This window comes from Argopecten irradians, chromosome 10, assembly GCF_041381155.1.
Source record: "Argopecten irradians isolate NY chromosome 10, Ai_NY, whole genome shotgun sequence".
Classification (NCBI taxonomy): domain Eukaryota; kingdom Metazoa; phylum Mollusca; class Bivalvia; order Pectinida; family Pectinidae; genus Argopecten; species Argopecten irradians.
The window spans coordinates 31,908,488-31,933,563 of NC_091143.1; the positions used below are offsets into that span (position 1 = coordinate 31,908,488).

At 33.1% G+C, this 25,076-nt stretch overlaps 1 protein-coding gene across 1 annotated transcript; it reads left to right on the top strand.

Moving 5' to 3' along the window:
• Positions 1 to 1,598: 1,598 nt before the first annotated feature.
• LOC138332656 (uncharacterized) lies at positions 1,599 to 23,481 on the top strand. The gene is made up of 9 exons (XM_069280652.1): positions 1,599 to 2,132; positions 4,654 to 4,694; positions 11,961 to 12,182; positions 13,795 to 13,857; positions 14,756 to 14,862; positions 15,957 to 16,101; positions 16,744 to 16,811; positions 17,339 to 17,453; positions 23,360 to 23,481. The coding sequence occupies exons 3-9, from the start codon at positions 11,963 to 11,965 to the stop codon at positions 23,479 to 23,481; spliced, it is 840 nt and encodes a 279-aa protein (XP_069136753.1). The 5' UTR covers positions 1,599 to 2,132; positions 4,654 to 4,694; positions 11,961 to 11,962.
• The last annotated feature ends 1,595 nt before the right edge of the window (positions 23,482 to 25,076 follow it).

A 25,076-nucleotide genomic window follows, 5' to 3' on the forward strand; every position in this document is an offset into this window, starting at 1 on the left:
ACAAGCCCAGCATCAATATTAGATCAAGTTGATGAATGTACCCAAAGTCACGATTCTTTCTGAATGGATTGGACTGGATGCAGACAAAAATTATCTTGATGATTTTGTAAGATTATAAATCATAATCAATTATCATGAAAATCTATACTTAGTATACAAGATACCACATGTTCATAAAACAGACATTCAATGATACATGTATGCATAAAGACAATGCGTCATTAATATTATAAGTATGATATAATTTGGTGTAGGCCATCCTCGATATTCCAGGGGTTCCGATCACTTACGATCCCTACACCCCTGGACTATCTCATAGTAAAACTGGAGGCAACAGAATAGAACAGGTAATTTAGTCCTTTGATGAACATCAAAGGAGCCGTATAACGGTACACTGTGGTTGACTGTGTGGCTTTGATGTTAGGCGTCGCTCTCTCTGTAGTCTTCAAAGGAAATTTTTGCTAGCCTGTGATTGGTCAAATGTTTTCCACTGAGCTGCCTTCAATTTCACTATGAGATAGTCCAGGGGTGTAGAGATCGTAAGTGATCGGAACCCCTTGAGTATCGAGGATGGGTGTAGGCCTAATCAGCGAATAGGTTCACAGTACAAGTTTTTATCAATTATCTCCACTTTATATCATTAACATAGATTATAAAAACAGAATATTTTAAACCGATAACACTTCCTTGCGGAAAACCACCTTCCTACTTTGTAGTTGACGACATATGGCTCCATTTGTGACTGAATTTTCTTTTCTTTCTTTTTTTAATATAATGGGACCGAGGACACTTCCTTGCGGAACACCACTTGTCCTAGGTGATGATATATGGCTCCGTTTGTGTATGCTTTCTTGTTCAAGTATTCATACTTGATAAAAAAAATCTGAAATCCATAAGACTCGATCAATTCATGATGAGCAGCAATGGTATGAATAATGTGTAAAAGTATTGTGATGCCGTAACGGGATGGACGTATAAGTTGGACTTATAGGAAAGAAAAGAAAACTTCAGTAAAACAAACAAAATGACAAGAACACACAAAAATAGTCAAAATTAGTTTTACATGTTCTGTTTAAAAATGCTTCATTGATTGCATTTTGGAAAAACGTGCTTGAAACACAAAGGTTAGTGATGAGCCACAGCCGACATAGCATAAATGACATTCATTATTTGAATAATAATTTGTGTATTGTATATATATATGTCTGATTAACACAAAAAATAATATGAAATAATTTATTTTGCCTTTGTGCATGCGCAATCAGTACTTCATTCCATATAGGATATAGTACCACGGAATTTTTGCGGGATGCAATTAATAATTTTTCATATTTTTAACTTGAAGTAAAATTAGAAGCTCATACTCTTCAATGTTGGTAATGGTGTAAAGTAAGAAACTTTTGTAACTGAAGAAAAATACTTAATCGTCTTTTCCTATTTTTGATAATGAAAAAATACCAATTGTCGGCGGTGGAGCATCTTTAAGCAACGGTTACATTTTAGTTCTTATAAAACGAAAGAAAACTTAAAAAAAAAAAAAAAAATCCGGCATATTAATACTGTTGCAGAATAGATTTTGAATAATAAATTATTTTATTAAGATCATGCAATCTGAAATTTTCGTATACAGTATTTTGCATACTTTGTCTATTTTAGCCCATTGTCTAATATACATGCACATATATTCTATGAAAAATTAAAGAAGAACATTGCACCACAAGGCGGGTTTTTCCAAAGACTTGTTTGTCGCTGGTTTTCCCTATGTGCTTCATTATTCATGAATAAGATCACACGTAATATATGTTTATTTTGCTTACAGATCCAATCCACGTACATGTACTCATGTGTAGTTCTATACATTAATTGTACTGTACTTCTCGCAAGAGTGAACGCCTCAATCAATACCTTTAAAAATCAATGAAGAGCTTAAAGCATTGGCAGACTATATATATGGTCACGTTTATAAGTGCAAGCAGTTCACAGCCAGATGTCTGATGGTTTGGATGTGACTGGGTGAACACAGCGAAATCTTGTTTATATTTACTACTGCCATGGTAACGAGGCGAGCTACGTACTGCACGTGAAGTCACTGTAAACCCGGCTTCATGTGGGGAAGCATCTTGAAGGAAAATGTAAGTATGATATATTGTAACTACACATGGACTGAATAAAAATGTCCAGTCATTCAATATCAGAGACATAGATCTATAATCCGTGTTCCATTAACACTGTGTATACATATATACACACGGGTTCCTTTAAATCCCATATGTACATGTATATTCCATTGCTTTCAATTTGAACATTGTCAAGAATTACGGAACTTATGACTGACATTGCAATTAGGCCTAATGTACAAATCCAGCTATTTGTTGTTGAGTTTCTATGAAACCATATATTTAAGCAAATGGCGGGAAATATAGGACCACTGGATTTGTTTTTTTAAATATTTGATAATTTTGCTAAAACCAACCCAAATAATCTTTATGTCAAATTTATATATCATTTCTTGGATGTACTTGAACATAACGTAGTTGATATAAGTGTATATGCATCCATCCTAACCTTAGACATCACTGTTGACATTAGACCTTAAATGACGTTGGTTGGTCATAATTGGACTAGTTATAATCCATACTTATAGGCCAGTATAAGGTTGATTTTTAAAGGGACAATTTCAGTAAGGCTAATTCGATATATAACCACGAAGCAAAATATGACATTAATGTATGGTTCTACATTCCTTATGAAACATATGACAAGAAACAGTGACAAATTCCACAACATTGTTAAGTATTTTGATTAATACCATTGAGATTGCAGATCGTTGATCAATACGATTAAGCAGGTACAACATGTACGCTGTTCCCTTACCCGAGTCAAAGTCACGCACGTTAAACAAATGCAATACATAACCACTGAGGAGTTGATGAAATTATTTTTAGACAAGAACATGCATCTAATAATGTTAACACAACTGTAAGAGCGATTTGAGTAGTTCTAGACAAAAAATGCTTTACTACACAGGCAAGGGTCAGGGTTCGGCATACAAGGCTATGTGTAATGGCGATTGAACATTTCACACATTTGACTGCAGTGGGCTTTTCCGACATATCACAGTAAAACCAACTAATCTAATTTCCATTAGAACTGGTTTGTTTCCGAAATATGTGCAAGTTTTAATATACTCTTAGAGCGAATTGTCCCTTTAAAGACTCATTTCAATCAAATATTTGCAAATATATCAGCAATAGATGCAGAAATACTAAATCCAAGATCAGTTTTTAACATGTAGCTTATGCTAAAAATGTGCTGAAAGTTTTTCAATGAGTGATTACACAAATTCATTAATTTGGGGGCCCACAGTGGCCAAGTGGTTAAGATTTCTTGACATATTAACACATTTAAGCCCAGTTGAAGCCCTTCACTTCTGAATTGGGAGTTAAATTCCATGTGGGGCACAGTTGTCAGGTATACTGACAGCTGCATGGTTGAAAGTTTTTCTCTGCATTGGTACTCCAACTTTCCTCCACCAATAAACTTATCGTGTCCTTAAATGACCCAGGTTATTGATAGGATGTTTAACTAATAAAACAAAATAAAACAAAAGCATTAATTGAGTAACTCTGAAAGGCAAGGACAGGTTTAACATAACATATATTTTCATATATTATGAAGCCATATTTAAGTGAATAGTCGGGCAAGGATGGCTAAAGTCGGTAAAAATGGTGTGAATGTATCCAGTATATAATTTCTTATGAAATGGAAAAATAAAATCTCTCGTCAAAATCTGTTTGCGTACGAAGAAATTGATTTAAAGTATGGGAATTCTAAAATGGTCCTCCCGGCTCACTATGTCCGTGGTTACATTTCTATACAGCCTCGCTTTCAATGCTTTCAACTTTTCTTTACTTTAATGGTAAGAACTGAGAAACTAAACAGAACTTGACCGTTGTATTAATATGTGAGAACTTTTGGAAGGCCAATGAACGCATTTAGACTGGTTTTCTTTGCCCGACTATTCATATTTAAGTGTCATATTAAGGCCAGTGCAGAATTATTCATATGCTTAAAGAAACCTTTGGGTTTTCTCTGTATTGCTAGCCTCACATTACTTTGTTACATTTTATTCCCTATGGACTAGAATTTAAAAAAAAAACTAAAATATGTTTGATTGAATTATACATCTTATTTTACAGAATTATCATAATTAAAAATGAAAATCAACAGAATTAGGACATATAAGTGTATGTACATGTTTGAATTTTTTCCTTTAAGTAATAAAAAGGCCTAAAACCTATAGTAAGTAGGACATAACATTGTTAAAAGCATCAACTCCCTTTACTGTACCCCGTTCTACTGATTTGTATTGAGGAATCAATTACAGATGAAAGTTAATGTGTTCAAAAAGAGGTTCCTTAGGGGGTGATGGTGTTTAATTATCAGTGGAAATATATCATTAAAATATTGTTAAATTTTACAGCAAAAGAGGCATGAAAATGCATAAAAAGATATTGAACTGATAAAATTATGACTTATAATGTATATATTATATAATTGATAATCTTAATACAAATGTATTCTATATAAATCCAACTTGCACCTGGATCTATTATAAATTATTTTGAAGAGCTGTTTAAATTTCATTTTCAGTTCAGATGATGGAAATTACAAACTACAGAACAACCAAACTTGTAAGTTGACATATTTTTTTCCCTGTTGGAATATTTTTCCATCTTTAACCTAAGACAAGATACTTATTTATGGTACCCCATGTATAGTATTGGTATTTAGTATATGTCACGGTACAAAAATAGTAATTTTTATATTTCAAACATTTGTTCAGATATTTCAGTATAAATTGTATTTAAAAAATATAGGAGATTATTATAGTTGGTTTGTATTAAGGATTTTGGAGCTAAGACTACATAATTGGATTTGAATAGTGTTCATTAGTTCGAGTTGACCAGTGACCAGTCTTGGCATGTTAAGGGAGTCGACAGGTGACCAGCCCCTAAGCTGGCTCAGTCAGTCTAATTGTAATTAGTAAAATAAACATGTCCATTTAATTTGGGTTCTATTGTACAATGTTGACCATAGGCATTTACTGTAAGGGCATATTAGAATATCACTGTAATGTAAGATTTTTAGGGTAACTCCGCCCACCAATTAATTGTATAGCCAATCAAAGTCTAACTTTCTATCTTTAGTAATTAATTGTAACATAGGGGATAATGATATTGAGTGTGTTAGTTAGTTAGAAAAAGAGTGTGGACCCGAGAGCAAGTGGTGTGCTGGCCTGTGCACAGGACCAATGGACATTTTAGACCAAATTTATAGTTCAGGCCAGCATCCCAATATGTAATGTGTATTAGAATGACAAGAAGGGAAAATAAATACTGAAGAGGAAATCAACTGTGTTTTGTTAATCATCAACAAATCAAATGAACAGTTCACCAAGTGCGTAGACCAAAAGGGAGGTTTCAGAAGGGTGTGGCTTATGCGATACCATGCTAATTCCCCAAACTAAATAGCCACATCCTGATGGACCTCCGAATCACAGAATTGGGGAAAATACCCAAAACCCCAGCAAACCACTTGGTGACAATATTGTGAAAGTCTTCATGATATACTGATATAATAGATGTAATGTTCAAGATGTTCTCGATACTCCATGGGTTACTATTGCTGACGTTATATCCATACCACAGTGATAGTAACCCCTGGAGTATTGAGGATGTGATTCAGATGATTACCATAACAACTACAGCTGTGATGATACACAATCATACCATTTATTTCAGGAATAATACATGTACTCGATATTTAAAGATGCTCCACCGCCGACAGAGCATAAATGGCATTCATCATTAGAACAATAATTGGTGTTTAATCTTGTATATACATGTCTGATTAACACAAAAAATAATATAAGATAATTTATTTTGCCTTTGATGCATGTGCAATCAGTACTTCATTCCATATAGGATATAGTGCCACAGATTTTTTTTGGGATGCAATTAACTATTTTTTTGTATTTTCAACTTGAAGTAAAGTTAGAAGCTCGAACTTTTCAATAGTGGTAATGGTGTAAAGTAAGTAACTTTTGTAACTGAAGAAAAATACTAAATCGTCTGCTCCTGTTTTTGATAGTGAAAAAATACCAATTGTCAGCGATGGAACATCTTTAAGATTCAACAATTTCATCACTAAATAATAACAGATTTGAAAAAAAGTCACAAATCATAATTTGTTTTTATAGTCCTTTCTGGAGGCCTGGATTTGAAAGAAAGTCACAAACTAATTTGTTTTTATAGTCCTTTTGGAGGCTGAGCGATTAATTGGCTGAATATGGTGCATGTGTTATAATTAAACTTCATACATGTATGTACTGACATGAATTCCTGAATGAGAAGTTATTTTGCCGAACGTTGCAAAATTCAATAAGTAAAAACATTTGGGTTGGAAAAAATGTGTTTGTAATATATTGTTATATGTGTTCATTATTTTTAATTTGTGTGTGTGAAAAAATAATTGTGTGTATTTTTGTTTATATTTGTGTGTGAAAAAATGGTTTGTGTGTAAAAATATATATTTGTGTGTGATGTTGTTTTATGTTTGTGTGTGAAAATCACACATAAATATATATTTTTACACACAAATATATTTTTCACACACACAAAGAAATTATTGAATTTTTTTTTTTTATTTTTTTTACATATAAATATTAAAAAAATTACACAAACAATTATTGTTTTTACACACAAATTAAACATATTGAACACATATAACAATATATTACAAAACATTTTTTTTCTATACACATTTTATTTTACTTATTGAAATTTGTAACGTTCGGCACGCCATAGAGAAGTAAGGTGTGGCAGCCTTTTATCAAAAAATGGACAAACGTATAGGTTCAGCAGTTTTGTTTGAGATTTTGACCTAATTGACCATACCTTAGAAAAAAAAGGTTCAGTAGGGCATGTGTATATGTCAATTATCAATATTTATGTGACACATGGAATTTGTTAAAATTCATTGAGGCACACATTACTAGTCCTGATTTACCGCAATAGTACTTAACGCGAGGCTATAAAACCTACCTTGTTAAATAGATAAGAGTTATTTGGAAATCCCAAATACGTACACGCTGTGTAATGTTTTTTAAAGTGATAATTAATCTATTGATGATATTTATCTGTATTGATTTCACATACATGTATATAGGGACTGTAGTATGCCAGAAATTTTATGCATGAAAATTCTTGCTGTATAATTTTTTTTCAAGAGATTGATGTACATTAATATATTAATAATAAAATTTAGCATAATATCTTGCTGGCGATTCTATTCTTTGTAAGTTTTTGTCATGGTATATAAAAGGATGAAAAAAACTCGCCTAGATAGAAACATGATTATTATACATGTATATTACAATAGAAACCTAATTCCTAATTGTATTGATCTATTTCAAACAGATATGTTTTGAAATGTTTAAAATTAACTATCAGTTAATATATTTTAAGAACTTTTAGGGTGATATATAGATTATTTGATTTAATTGGATTTATGAATTATAGTTAATGTGATTTTATTGGGGAGACATATTAGATGATATGATTTAATTTGAGTGACACAGAGTTGATGTAATTACGGTAAATTTGAGTGACATTATAGACAATCTACTTTGGTTGGAGTGACATATATAATTTAAGGTACATGAAGTTTAATTGGAAGGACATAATTATCATGTAATTTAATTTGAATTACATAATTATCATGAAATTTAATTTGAATGACATAATTATCACGTAATATAAAATGCTCCACGCTGACAAATGGTATTTTTTCACTATCAAAAACAGGAGCTGACAATTTAGTATTTTTTCTTCAGTTACAAAAGTTACTTACTTTTCACCATTACCACCAATGAAAAGTTTGAGCGTCTAATTTTACTTCAAGATAAAAATATCAAAAGTAATTAATTGCATCCCGAAAATTCAGTGGGACTATATCCATATATAGAATGATGTACTGAATGTGCATGCACCAAAGGAAAATAAATTATTTTATATTTTTTTTGTATTAATTAGACATATATTTACACGATTAAACACCAATTGTTGTTCAAATGATAAATATCATTTATTCTCTGTCAGCGGTGGAGCATTTTTAATTGTGAATGATATATTGAATTTAATTGGAATAACATAATTATCATGTAATTTAATGGAATGACATAATTATCATGTAATTTAATGGGAATGACATAATCATCATGTAATTTAATGGGAATGACATAATCATCATGTAATTTAATGGAAATGACATAATCATCATGTAATTTAATGGGAATGACATAATTATCATGTAATTTAATGGAATGACATAATTATCATGTAATTTAATGGAATGACATAATTATCATGTAATTTAATGGGAATGACATAATTATCATGTAATTTAATGGGAATGACATAATATCATGTAATTTAATGGAATGACATAATCATCATGTAATTTAATGGGAATGACATAATTATCATGTAATTTAATGGGAATGACATAATCATCATGTAATTTAATGGGAATGACATAATCATCATGTAATTTAATGGGAATGACATAATTATCATGTAATTTAATGGGAATGACATAATTATCATGTAATTTAATGGGAATGACATAATTATCATGTAATTTAATGGGAATGACATAATTATCATGTAATTTAATGGGAATGACATAATTATCATGTAATTTAATGGAATGACATAATTATCATGTAATTTAATGTGAAGGACATAATCATCATGTAATTTAATGGGAATGACATAATTATCATGTAATTTAATGGGAATGACATAATCATCATGTAATTTAATGGGAATGACATAATCATCATGTAATTTAATGTGAATGACATAATCATCATGTAATTTAATTGGAAGGACATAATCATTATGTAATTTAATGGGAATGACATAATCATCATGTAATTTAATTGGAATGACATAATTATCATGTAATTTAATGGGAATGACATAATTATCATGTAATTTAATGGGAATGACATAATTATCATGTAATTTAATGGAATGACATAATTATCATGTAATTTAATGGAATGACATAATTATCATGTAATTTAATGGGAATGACATAATTATCATGTAATTTAATTGGAATGACATAATTATCATGTAATTTAATGTGAATGACATAATTATCATGTAATTTAATGGGAATGACATAATTATCATGTAATTTAATGGGAATGACATAATTATCATGTAATTTAATTGGAATGACATAATTATCATGTAATTTAATGGAATGACATAATCATTATGTAATTTAATTGGAATGACATAATTATCATGTAATTTAATGTGAATGACATAATTATCATGTAATTTAATGGAATGACATAATCATCATGTAATTTAATGGGAATGACATAATTATCATGTAATTTAATGGGAATGACATAATTATCATGTAATTTAATTGGAATGACATAATTATCATGTAATTTAATGGGAATGACATAATTATCATGTAATTTAATGGGAATGACATAATTATCATGTAATTTAATGTGAATGACATAATTATCATGTAATTTAATGTGAATGACATAATCATCATGTAATTTAATGGGAATGACATAATTATCATGTAATTTAATGGGAATGACATAATCATCATGTAATTTAATTGGAATGACATAATTATCATGTAATTTAATGGGAATGACATAATTATCATGTAATTTAATGGGAATGACATAATCATCATGTAATTTAATGGGAATGACATAATTATCATGTAATTTAATGGGAATGACATAATTATCATGTAATTTAATGTGAATGACATAATTATCATGTAATTTAATGGGAATGACATAATTATCATGTAATTTAATTGGAATGACATAATTATCATGTAATTTAATGGGAATGACATAATTATCATGTAATTTAATTGGAATGACATAATCATTATGTAATTTATGGAATGACATAATTATCATGTATTTTAATGTGAATGACATAATCATTATGTAATTTAATGGGAATGACATAATTATCATGTAATTTAATGGGAATGACATAATTATCATGTAATTTAATGGAATGACATAATTATCATGTAATTTAATGTGAATGACATAATTATCATGTAATTTAATGTGAATGACATAATTATCATGTAATTTAATGGAATGACATAATTATCATGTAATTTAATCGGAATGACATAATTATCATGTAATTTTAATGGGAATGACATAATTATCATGTAATTTAATTTGGGAATGACATAATTATCATGTAATTTAATGGGAATGTCATGGAGCATTTTTAATTGGAATGATATATATGGAATTTAATTGGAATGACATAATTATCATGTAATTTAATGGGAATGACATAATTATCATGTAATTTAATGGGAATGACATAATTATCATGTAATTTAATTGGAATGACATAATTATCATGTAATTTAATGGGAATGACATAATTATCATGTAATTTAATGGGAATGACATAATTATCATGTAATTTAATGGGAATGACATAATTATCATGTAATTTAATGTGAATGACATAATTATCATGTAATTTAATAATGTGAATGACATAATTATCATGTAATTTAATTGGAATGACATAATCATTATGTAATTTAATGGGAATTATCATGTAATTTAATGGGAATGACATAATTATCATGTAATTTAATGGGAATGACATAATATATGTAATTTAATGGGAATGACATAATTATCATGTAATTTAATGGGAATGACATAATTATCATGTAATTTAATGGGAAGACATAATTATCATGTAATTTAATGTGAATGACATAATCATCATGTAATTTAATTGGAATGACATAATTATCATGTAATTTAATGGGAATGACATAATTATCATGTAATTTAATGGGAATGACATAATTATCATGTAATTTAATGGGAATGACATAATTATCATGTAATTTAATGTGAATGACATAATTATCATGTAATTTAATGGGAATGACATAATTATCATGTAATTTAATGGGAATGACATAATTATCATGTAATTTAATGGGAATGACATAATTATCATGTAATTTAATGTGAATGACATAATTATATGTAATTTAATGTGAATGACATAATTATCATGTAATTTAATGGGAATGACATAATTATCATGTAATTTAATGAGAATGACATAATTATCATGTAATTTAATGAGAATGACATAATTATCATGTAATTTAATGTGAATGACATAATTATCATGTAATTTAATGTGAATGACATAATTATCATGTAATTTTATGTGAAGGACATAATCATTATGTAATTTAATTGAAATAATATATAGCTGCTCAAATTTTTGCTTCATGAGTAGATAGACCAAATCATTTGACTTTTGTAGATGATATAGCTAAGTTGTAAATTCCTCATGATTTAATATCAAACAGATTTAATATGATTTTCATCAATTATATTTTTGAATATTATGTTGATCACTAGATTTCTTATTCAGACTTAAAGATGCTCCACCGCCAACAGAGCATAAATGATATTCTTCATTTGAACAAAAATTGGTGTTTAACCGTGTATATATATGCCTAATTAAAACAAAAAATAATATAAAATATTTTATTTCGCCTTTGGTGCATGCGCAATCAGTAGTTCATTCCATATAGGATATAGTGCTACGGAATTTTTTTGGGATGCAATTAATTATTTTTCATATTTTTAACTTGAATTAAAATTAGAAGCTCAAACTTTTTAACTGTGGTAATGGTATAAAGTAAGTAACTTTTGTAACTGAAGAAAAATACTTAATCGTCTGCTCCTGTTTATGATAGTGAAAAAATACCATTTGTCAGCGGTGGAGCATCTTTAAGTGTTTTAATTCATACACTTTTGGCTTCAGAAATGCTGAATAGTTCGAACACCATGGCCTACAGAAGGGTGCAGTCAATGGCTATCCCTGCTGCTGACCAGGTGCAGCGAGATAAGTCTATGGATCTCACTGTTGACGCAGATAACCAGTCAATGGTTCTCCAAGCAGAGAATGTTTTACTGGAGAAAGATGGGGAGGAGAAAGAGGCCAATATAGCTACATTGAGGCATACAAACCGGGACGTAGCAATTGGTGAGTATTCAAAAGAATTATCTCACATGTCATACCAAGTTTCTGATTATTAATAATTAGAAAAATCAAATTCAGACAGAAATCAAGTATAGATCTTCCAAAACCATCTTTATATTCACTTCCAAACATAGATATTCTAATGTAAACAGTTGAGTGTATGTATCATCTATATTTTATATAATGAGTCATCAACATACTTCATCTGTTGTCGTACGTAATCCTTTCATTTACCGATAGGCTCATGGTTCTCATATTAGGCATGTTGCATGCTGGGCTTATATATGGCTACAAAGTTTGTTCATATGGATGACCTTGACCTTCATTTAAGGACACAGGGGTCAAATAGACCATTTGAGGACAAAAAAATTATATTGTTCTCATTTGAACTAACAGCTAATCCTGGTGATGTGATATTGAGCCTATATAACATGCTGGGATTAAGGACAATTAAGCTTGTTCAATTGAATAATAATAACTTTCATTCATGGTCACAAGGTTCTAACACGCTGAAATCTTTATGATAACTTCTTTTCACAGGGATTTGGCAGGGATTACTAACCAACAGTATATATATATATATATTATAGATACTATAATATATATATATATTTATATACTATTTCATAAAAATTCATGCCAGGTCCCTTTGCTTCTTGTAAATAACTAATAGGCCTAGAAACCTGATATATGTTGTAGCATGGGTCATGAGTTGAATCTCATGTGGGGCAGTTGTCCGGTTCGAAAGTAGTTATAAGTCTTGCTCCCGGAAGTTTTTACAAAATGTCCAGTGGTTGTTTGTTAATTCATTAATTTAAACATGTTAAGATTAAAGATGCTCCACTGCCGACAGAGCATAAATGATACTCATCATCTAATTGGGGTTTAATCGTGTATATGTATGTCTAATTAACACAAAAAATAATATGAAATAATTCCTTTTGATTTTTGGTGCATGCGCAATCAGTACTTCATTCCATATAGGATATATATATAGTGTCAGGGAATTTTTTCGGGATGCAATTATTATTTTTTATATTTTAAACTTTAAGTAAAATTAGAAGCTCAAACTTTCCAATGGTGGAAATGGTGTAAAGTAAGTAACTTTTGTAACTGAAGAAAAATACCAAATCGTCTGCTTCTGTTTTTGATAGTGAAAAAATACCATTTGTCAGCGGTTGAGCATCTTGAATGCAATTAATTAATATTTATATCAATTTACTCATCAAGATTTTGTTTTGATATTGCAATCTAGAGCAATTGTTATGATGATGATCTTTTGTTTAATTTGTCTCGTTCCTCAGCTTTTACTAATAACGCAATATACAATGTGTATCGTCAACATAAATATCTGTTTAGCATTCAGAAAGTTTATTTGGAACTGAAATACTTTTCATGACGTATCAATGTTTGAAAATTTGAATATGATAGGAAATTTATTGTGAAAAAAGAATGTCAATATATATATATCTAGTGTTGGCTATAGTCAATAAGAGAGAGAGTAAAATCATTTTGATTATAGTCTACATTGGTAAGAGTTAAACTAATAGACCTAAAATCAACGTTCTTTCTCCATTAACTAAAATATCTGAATTGTGTTTTTCTTTGTTTACAGAGCCAATTCATCATAACAGAGCTGCGCTACGTGTAGCACGAGGATACAGCAGACGAGCTTCAAGTATGAAAATAATGAAATCATCTGTTAGACTATACAGTTATATCATGTACATTTGCAAAGCTAATGTCTAAGTCCTCTCAGGCCTTTCTTCAAAGAATGTCTGTGTAATGTGGACTTTTACATGGTCAACTATTCATGACCATACGTGTAGTTTAATCTGTTGAACATATTTGGATAGTGCTCAGAGGCATGATTCGATCCAAACCCTGAACTTGCTTGCTATTACATTTTGTCCATTCTATTTAATCTGATACACATGGGTAACAATGTACAATTCATTGAACTAATTTCAGGTTGATACTATCAACCTGAGTTAAAGTGATAAAAAATATAATCTTATATATGTTTTGCACTTAAAGGGTTAATAACTTGCAGTATCCACATGAAAACAGTTCAATAACTGTTTCATTACATGATATGTGCATTGTAATAATACAACATTTACATGATATTCCTTCTGATGAAAGAGACTAAGATTGATAGGATGATAATTATAATGTTCATTATCCAAGAGTAGTTAACGATAAGTATCCGAAATCTTCTTGCTTATGTTATTGACTGGAAGAAAAGTATGTTTTTTGTTCTATTGGAAATTGCAGTTGATCACTGTTGATTGCAGTAAACATTTTGGCTTCTGACATATACTACCAGCCATAATGACATGAAAATAGATCATCCTGATGTCATGAAATTTGGACAATATTTGAGTACCTCTCAGCATCAAAAGTGTTTATAATGTATTCCCTTGATCTATTTTTGAAATACTATAGACTTGTTTCACTATTTGGTGTAAAATAAATGAAGTTGAAATTTAAAACATCAGAATTATTGTACATAATATATATTCATAAGTAGCTATATATAGGACACTGATCGATACACTGGAATCTCGTTTTAGTTCCTGAAAATGTGGCACCACCAATAAAGACCAAAGTGACCCTGGATACCAAAACATTGTTTGACAACAGTGATAATGAAGACTACTTTGATATGGGATATGCTTTAGTAAGTACAAAAATGTATAAATTAAATGTATATGTAAAATATTGATGTTATTCTACCAACCAGAATTTAGTTGCCTTTTGGCTATCACTGATATCTTAAGGTAGACCGTCCCTTCTGGTTTCCTCTCATGGATTTCGTTCATTTTTTAATATTTTGATTTTAGGTATACCCTGATCACAAAAACCGCATAAAAATCATATGTCACCGGGTTAATTTTTCTTCCAGGGTTGCTTAAAGATATGTACAAATGACTTAACAATCCGGATTTTAAGGATTTTTAAATAAATAATATTTCCACCCTGTAGCATCCCTTAACATATAAATACTATGCCTGTAACATGTTCATACCTTCAGAAGGTGTTATAGAATTCATAAATATATCAGATAAGCTGGGTTTTCCACAATAAAACGAAATATCGTTATTTTAAAATTAAGTCCGGACCCAATTTTAGTGAAAAATTGCATCAAAATAGTCATGTTTTCTTTTTTTCTGAACAAATGATCTCAAGAAAAATCGATTTTTTAGAATTTCCATGAAGATTGGCTTCTTTGCAATACGAAAAGCCAATAAAAAGTATACCTCACCGCAATATTTTTCAAAATATGACCGATTTGCTTCCTAATAACCCTTAAATTTTGGCCTGAAAATGTTAAAAAATAGGCGAATCCGTAGCACTTTTAACCGTTTTATGTTATTCAATTACCCTTGTTAGTTTTTACCGATTGGCATACCTTTAGATTGATACACTTCAAGTAAACACTCGAAAAGGTTCTAAACGAACTATTCGCTCGGATGCCGATTTCAGGACCGAGTTGTAATAGATGGGTACGGAGAAATAAAATACGTTTGCCAGGATTCGGATAGCGACGTAACAAACGTATGACGTCACAGAAGGAACGGTCTACGTTAACTATAAAAGCCGCATTTTGAATCATGTTTCACATCCATCACAGGTGTCACTAAAGCAGGTTTGACTGTACCTAGGTGCTTACTGCATACACGATGAATTATTATATATAGCACTTGTCCTCAGGAATATCTCTGATTTAGCTAACTAACATTGATATATCATATGTTATGTATCTTGTTTCAGTCAAAAATGAAGGAAATGTGGTCACCCAAAATGTACTTCAGTACTTTGACCCTGTCTGGTATTGAACAGTTGACTGACATGGTTTTTCTAGCACTAAAATGTCAGGCAGCCAGTCTTCAATCTTTGGAGGAATTCACACTTAGTGGTAAGCAATATTTGTATATTATCTGACTTCAAATTTCTATCATTAAGTCATGCAATTGCCTTCAAAGTAGTGTGTTCCCAGTTCCTTTCCCTCTGATTCCCAAGTCCTGGAACACTTGACCTTGACTTTAATCTTCACCTCCGACCCTTCATGCATGAACTTTATTTCATCTTTGACCTCCAGTAATTGAACTATAGTCCTCACCTCTGACTCTCCGTCTCTGACCTTTGCTCCTCACTTTGAGCTTCAGTCCTTGACCTTTGATCTTCACCTCTGACCCTCAGTCCTTGACTTTGATTTCGATCTTCACCTCTGTCCCTCAGTCCTTGACTTATGATCTTCACCGCTGATTCTTAGTTTTTTGACCTTTGCCTCTCACTTCTAACATTCAATCCACGACCTTTCTCCTCACCCTTGACCCTCCGTCCTTGACTTTTGATCTTCACCTCTGCCCATCAGTTCTTAACTGAATTCAGTATTTAAACTGCTATTCTTACCTTTGACCCTTAGTCCTTGAACTATGACTTTTCACCCTTGTCTTTAGTCCTTGAACTTAAATCTCTAGATACCTTCTTCCTATATTTGCTTATTTCCCTTCCTACTCCCGAATAACAGATTGACATTAATGTATTTTGTTTACAGGTGCTCCTTATGTCACAGACATGGGGATCCAATGGCTGACAGAAATACCAGATATCTCTATCAAAAAGGTAAATACCAACATTTCAGAGTACATGTTACATAATCATTAAGTCAAATTGTATTTGTTTAAATTTCCCCAGAACATTATTTTTCCTTTGGCTAGGCATTTATATTTATTATAATATTAACTTGTTGATACTTTGCAAAACTCAGAATAACAAAATAACATACTATAAATGATATAAAATAAAATTTGTTTTTAATTCTGTCTGATAATTTGGGTATAATATTAGCTGTAAATATGGTTTCTCATTAGTATTTATGAGAATCAATTGTCTGCCTGTTGATTTATCCAGTTTTATTTCCATTTTTCTGACCTTGAAAGGACTAATAGAGATTTTGACACCAATTTAGGGGTTGATATCCCATTTAATGAATATACTTCTGAGAAACATATCGGCCAATAAAAAAAAACCCAGGAAAAACACCAGTCATATAATAAAAAACATTTTAATTAAGATTTTCAACATATTTCAAAGGAAAGTTGAACAGTGGAGAAAAATGAAGTGATTTATATTTTTGTCTTTAATTTTAGATTAGCCTGGAAGGCTGTCCAAATCTCACAGATCGGTCATTACATACCTTTCTAAGAATGAAGCCAACTTCTATTTCTATAAAAGCCATGCCAAAGTTTTCTTGTCTTGATCCAGGTAGGTTCTGATAATATTTGTCAGCATTTTATACAATCATACATCTTACATACATTGAAAACAAGAATTACATGTAATTATAGGTATTGCCTGTACTGCATTTTTAGGTCATCTGACCTGAAGGGTCAGGATGACCTTTAGTCATCATGCATCGTCCGTCGTCGTCCGCTGTCTTCCGTGCGAAAACTTTTCATTCACACAACTTCTTCTCATTTACTGTATGGCCTAAAGTACTCATATTTGGCCTGTAGCATGCTGGGATAGATCGAGGGCTACCAAAGTTGTGAAAATGAATGCACAGGGGTCAAATAGGCTAAAATCTTTGAACGACTTCTTCTAAATTACAGAACGGTCCAGGTTACTCATATTTGGCCTGTGGTATTCTGGGATAAAGGGCGACCAAAGTTGTGAAAATTAATGACCTTTACTTACTTTTAAGGTCACAGGGGTCAAAAAGGCTAAAATCTTTGCATGACTTCTTTAAACTAACCAAAAGGTCCAGGGTACTCATATTTAGCCTGTGGTATGCTAAGATAATTGGCTACTAAAGTTGTGAAAATGAATGACCTTGACCTACTTTCAAGGTCACAGGGGGTCAAGTAGACTAAAATCTTTGAACAACTTCTTCTAACTTACCGAAAGCTATTGGGTATTCATATTTGGCCTGTAGCATGCTGGGATAAAGGGCGACCAAAGTTGTGAAAATGAATGATCTTGACCTTCTTTCAAGGTCGCAGGGAGTCAAGTAGACTAAAATCTTTGAACGACTTCTTCAAACTAGCTGAAAGGTCCAGGGTACTCATATATGGCCTGTGGTATGCTGGGAAAAAGGGCAACCAAAGTTGTGACATTGAATGACCTTGACCTACTTTCAAGGTCACAGGGGGGTCAAATAGGCTAAAATCTTTGAACAACTTTTTATAACTAACCGAATGGTCCAGGGAACTGATATTTGGCCTGTAGTATGCTTGGATAAAGGGCGACCAAAATTGTGAAATGAATGACCTTTATCTACTTTCAAGGTCACAGGGGGTCAAGTTGACTAAAATCTTTGAACAACTACTTCTTCCTAACAGAAACGTCCAGGGTACTCATATTTTGCCTGTAGCATGCTGGGATGAAGGGCTACCAAAGTTATAAAAAAGAATGACCTTGACCTTCTTTCAAGGTCAGGGGGGGTCAAATAGGATAAAGTCTTTGAAAACTTCTTCAAACTAACCGAAAAGTCCAGGGTACTCATATTTGGCCTATGGTATGCTGGGATAAATGGCTACTAAAGTTGTGAAAATGAATGACCTTGACCTACTTTCAAGGTCACAGGGGGTCAAGTAGACTAAAATCTTTGAACAACTTCTTCTAACTTACCGAAAGCTATTGGGTATTCATATTTGGCCTGTAGCATGCTGGGATAAAGGGCGACCAAAGTTGTGAAAATGAATGATCTTGACCTTCTTTCAAGGTCACAGGGAGTCAAGTAGACTAAAATCTTTGAACGACTTCTTCTAACTTACCGAAAGCTATAGGGTATTCATATTTGGCCTGTGGTATGCTGGGGAAAAAGGGCAACCAAAGTTGTGACATTGAATGACCTTGGCTTACTTTCAAGGTCACAGGGGGTCAAATAGGCTAAAATCTTTGAACAACTTTTTATAACTAACCGAATGGTCCAGGGTACTCATATTTGGCCTGTAGTATGCTTGGATAAAGGGCGACCAAAATTATGAAATGAATGACCTTTATCTACTTTCAAGGTCACAGGGGGTCAAGTTGACTAAAATCTTTGAACAACTACTTCTTCCTAACAGAAACGTCCAGGGTACTCATATTTTGCCTGTGGTATGCTGGGATGAAGGGCTATCAAAGTTGTGAAAATGAATGACCTTGAACTCCTTTCAAGGTCATAGGGGGTCAAGTAGACTAAGATCTTTGAACGACTTCTTCTAACTTACTGACAGGTCAAGGGTAATCATATTTGGCCTGTGGTATGCTGGGATAAATGGCTACTAAAGTTGTGAAAATGAATGACCTTGACCTACTTTCAAGGTCACAGGGGGTCAAGTAGACTAAAATCTTTGAATAACTTCTTCTAACTTACCTAGCATGCTGGGATGAAGGGCTAGCAATATTGTGAAAATGAATGGCTAACACTTGCCTGGAATAACCCTAATATGATCTTGACAAAGTGTTGTTACATCTCTGGTTGATCCCAAATCAAAGATGGCTACCATGACACTATATCTTATTAATTTCCAATAAGGCTATTGTAGTATTCAGATGACCCTTAAAGCCCTTGGGCCTCTTGTTGATTTGTTACATAACTAAAATGAAATATTTAAAAACATCTGAAAGTAAAACAAATTGAAGGAAAAGTGAAATGCAGCATTTGAATCTCACATTCTGAAATGAATCCTGCAACAATTAGGTGTGTTGATGTGATAATGTTGGCCTTAAGCTAATAGTCCAAGATTGTTTAGGATTAGACTTATACTTTTTGAAGAAAAAAAAATTGTTGTTAACTTAATGATAGGTCAGTAATGATAATATATAATACATTGGTTTCGAGACACCACCAAGACGTGGGGAAAGTACTATTGGTTGTCGAGTAGTTCCGGCTTATGATGTTCATGACATCATAATTTGACAGGATTTCAGAGACCTTAATATCAAAGAAGGTGGGACTAATCAACAGTAAATCGTATTTAACCCACATCATTTTGGTATCTTGAGACTCCCCACCCTTCCCGCATTAAGTATACAGAGGACTCCACTTAATCAAATAACGGTTATTCGAATATTTCGGTTATTTGCATAATTTTTTTTGCGGTCCCGATTTTTTCCTTCTTTATCTTTGCTATTTAACTCCGGGTATTCGAATAGACTTTTTCAACGACGACCTCCGCTTATTTGAATAAAAATATTTCAAGGAATAAAAATTTTTACATGGTTTTGGGTCAAAATCGCTATTAATTTTCCACATTGACGCTTGCATATGAAGTTTATATGAATTTGATATCACTCTAAACATGTACGACGTTTGCAAGTGTTTCGGTGTCGTTTTTTTTGTGTTTTTTTTTTATTATGTTACGTTTTCATATTAAGATAAGAGTTGTATGACACATTTACAAGCTGACGAGTGTCTAATTAGAAAACAAGCATTAAATGACTAGGGCGTTACCTGTCTATTGTTCTCAAAGTGTGAATAGGTTTTCACTGTGAACAGACTCGGCATGTGTAATTAAAGGATTATGATCATGGGTTAATTATAGATCCGTGAACTGTGTACAATCAGTTTGGGTCCTTTGTTATCTAATTGGCTTAGTGACACGTAATAGGTTAGTGAGGTAAGTGTCACAGCTACCTGATTGATCCAAGCTATAAATCTGTATCATTAATACGGCCAGATTTCGTCGATCAAATCATTCACTCTACCACCTCCAAGATGTCCACTACTACGCCTACGCCAACGCCAACTATGCAAAAGTCCACTACTCAAACCCACTACTCAAAAGTCCACTACTCAAACGCCTACTATGCTTACTCTTACTACTCAAAAGTCCACTACTCAAACGCCTACTATGCTTACTCTTACTACGCTAACGTCTACTACGCCAACTACCTAGTCCAAAAAACGAAAGAGAAACGACCTTTCACTCGCAGACAAGTATGAAGTCGTCAAACTCCTGAACAGAAAACGTCACAGACCGAAATTGCGAAGATATTGGGGTGTTCCCAATCCCAAATTTCACGTATTTCGGCAAAGAAGGAGAAAATCATCGCAAATTACGAAGCAAGCAACAATCCTGACCGAAAGAGACATCGATCGGGGAAGTCCGCCGACGTGGAGACAGCACTATACAGGTGGTTCAAAGACGCCAGAGCCAGAGACGTGCCTATTAGCGGACCCCTACTCGAGGAGAAAGCCAGAGACATAGCAACCAACCTTGATGTCCCCAACATTAATCCATCTAGTGGCTGGTTATCTAGATGGAAGACTCGTTTCAACATAGCATTCAAACGCCTCCATGGAGAGAAAAAAGACGGCGACTCGCTCGCCGCCGACTACTGGACTACCAACGTACTGCCCCAACTACTAGACAGCTACCAACCCACCGACATCTACAACGCAGACGAGACAGGTATCTACTACCGAGCCTTACCTGATGGAACCTTAGCAGCGAAGTCCGAGAGTGTATCCGGTAGCAAGAAGGCCAAGGACAGGATCACCGCCCTAGTCGCCACCAACATGAACGGTTCCGACAAACGTAAACTCTTAATTATTGGTAAGAGTCTACGACCACGCTGTCTACGAGGGAAGACCGTACCTGCTACGTACACTGCGAACAAGAATGCCTGGATGACGTCTACTATTTTTGAGGACTGGCTACGAGATTTCAATAGAGACATGAGACTACAAGGACGGAAGATGCTGCTGTTGGTAGACAACTGCGCCGCCCATCCCGCCTCACTTACCAACCCACTTACCCATATCAAGCTCACTTTTCTGCCCCCAAACACCACTTCAATCATTCAGCCATGTGACACACATGACCAGAGATTAGTTCGAAGAATACGTTGACATTGACGCAACAGCAGACTGCCACGGAGAAGTTTCCACTGCCGACTTATGCGATACAGTTAGACCAACCCCTACCTATGGCAGCGATGACGACGACGACGCAGATGAAGATGAGGTGACTCTCCGACCTACTCCGTCTGAAGTTCAGCATGCCTACCAAATCATCAGACTTGATCTTGAGTACAACAACTGTACCGACTACTCGGACTTCTACAACTTACAAGACCGTGCCGACTGCCTACGAGAATCCGCGAAACAACAGAAGAAGATCACAGAGTTTATCAACTGGATCCCATAGATATTATTTATACATATCAAGTTTTTTGATAGGGAACTGTGTACGGCCACATGTAAAAGTGTATTATTGATGTCTAGTGAGATTAACTTAGTGCTTGTAATTTTTAGTGCAGTATCTGTAGATCACAATGTATGTCTATGTATTTTGTATGTTGTAATTTTTATCTGAAGAACACGTGTACAATTTTTAATGTAAATCTTGTAAGTCTTTAGTGCTGTAATATTTTATCAATGATTGTTTTAATGTTAAAAATATCTTGTCGCTCGTTTTATAAAACATGTCGGATTGTGTTAATTTTATCATGTTGTTATATTTTATGCAGTGTGATTTGATATGTTGTCTAGGGTATGTTTAATGCTATAATAAATGGAAAATTAAATGTATAAATGGGTCTTGATGTTTCTATTAGAACAATACCGGAAGTATCGCGACACATGTGTGTAGTGTATGCGCACGCATAACAGCTGCTGATGCCGTTTCCTATACAAACAAAGTTTGTAAATCCAAGATGACAACCAGCGAACATGTGATAATTTCTGCATTCTATCTTTTCAAACATCATCCATATCACTTACAACTTTCATGATACAGCTAAGTTCGGTTGTAATCAGTTAACGTCGTCGACAGAGAGAGCATCGTAATGCCGTACCAAAGACCACGTGTAGCATGATCACCGGTACTGTAACGTCGGCTTACTACATGCAGATGAGCATATATAATGGTACTATACATATAATTAACAATTATGATAAATAACAACACTTTTATTAGTTCTAAACATTTTTAATTTTTGTTAAAATGCTATTGAAACAGTTTCGTTTTTGAACGATGTCTTTTCAATACACTGAAACAAAAACATGACGCTTACCTGACGATATGCTCATTGGTCACGGAGGGTTAAAACCCGTCTCCGCCTATTCGAATACTCCGGTTATTTGCATATTTTCTCCTGGAAAATGACCTATGCAAATAAGCGGAATCCTCTGTACTTCTAATTACCATACTAATTAGGTTGTATTAATTGTGTTACAGCTGTAAATCAGACTGAGGTATCCATCAGCGGTTGTAATCTGATTTCTCCACCAGAGACTATGCTAACACAGAACGACTCTCCAGTTGGGAAAGGTGAGATAATGATTATTAGCATTATGTAGACATACAATGTACGTATCAGAAGTATAATGAAATATGACTGCAGTTAAGTTGGATGTTCTTGCAAACTTGCTGCAACTTTTCTCTGAAAGACATAATTGCTGCAATAAAGCTGCAAGAAAGTTGCAGCTAGCTGTGAACTGCTGCAAACTTTTCTTGCAAATAGATTTGATTGCGGCAAGTTTACCGCAAGCTTTCGGCAGGCTTGCCGCAAACATTTCATTTCTGTAAGCTAGGGTGATGACCAGAACATCCAGAGTATATCTTTAATGCTAGCTTCTTCAGGATTTGTTAGTGTTCTGGTTCTGTGTCTCTAGCTGACGGCATGCTTCAGCAAGATAGCACAATAAAAAGGGCCAAGAGGTCCTCTATAACAAGAAGACACAACATAAACACACTTCATACATGCAACACATAACATACATAATTGACACTAGCTGTTAATAGGGCATTGATCTAATCTGATAAATTAACCAATCCAATACTGATAAAGCCTAAAATATGTCTGTTTAGGGTTACATTGGCAAAAAAAATAGGGTCAGTAGGTCGGGAGGATTTTTAGGTAATCTAACACGAAGAGTTAGAATGACCTATTATCATCATGCACCGTCCGTCGTCGTCTGCTGTGCGTAAACTTTTCATTCAAAAGACTTTTTTTCTATAAACAAAAGGCCCAGAATACTGATATTTGGCATGTAGCATGCTGGGATGAAGGGCTACCAAGTTTGTTCAAATGAATGACCTTGACCTTCATTCAAGGTCACAGGGGTCAAAAATGCAAAAAATCTTAAAACTACTTCTTCTCAAGACCCAGAACAGAACGCCTATGCTACTCATATTGGGCCTTTAGCATGCTTGGATGAAGGGCTACAAAGTTTGTTCAATTGAATGACCTTGACCTTAATTAAAGGTCATAGGTGTCAAATAGGCTTAAATACTTTAAACAATTTCTTGTGAATAACTAAGAGGCCTAGAGACCTTATATTGAGCCCGTTACATGCAAGGAAGAAGGGCTACCAAGTTTGTTGAAATTAATGACCTTGACTGGTCACAGAGGTCAAATAGGTTAAAATCTTTGAATGACTTCTTTTTAAGAACCAGAAGGCCAAGAGACCTGATATATGGCCTGTGACATATTGGAATGAAGGGCTACCAAGTTTGTTCAAACGAATAACCTTGATCTTCAATCAAGTTCACAGAGGTCAATTAGGCTAAAATCTTTTTAACGACTATGTTGTATTGTGCTAATATTGAGATGACCGATAAGGCCCATGGGTCTCTTGGTTTTTTTCAGTGTCTTTCACTCTAAAATAATGGCCGGAACCTGAGATCGAAATCCCGACTTTTCATATTTTTTTTCGTATAAAAGTGGAAAAAAATTAGGGTCACGGGTAAAAAATTAGGGTCGGTCGCGGGTAACCCTTAAACAATTGTTTTTTTTTTTTTCTTTTTGGCCTGAAATATCCCAATGTAACCTGTACATTTGCTTTTTTACTAAATAATATATTTCACTGTGCGAATCTTTGCCACATAAATTGAACTTCAGAGAAACAGTTATGATATTGGCTCAACACTTAAAGTTCCTTGTTATTCCCAT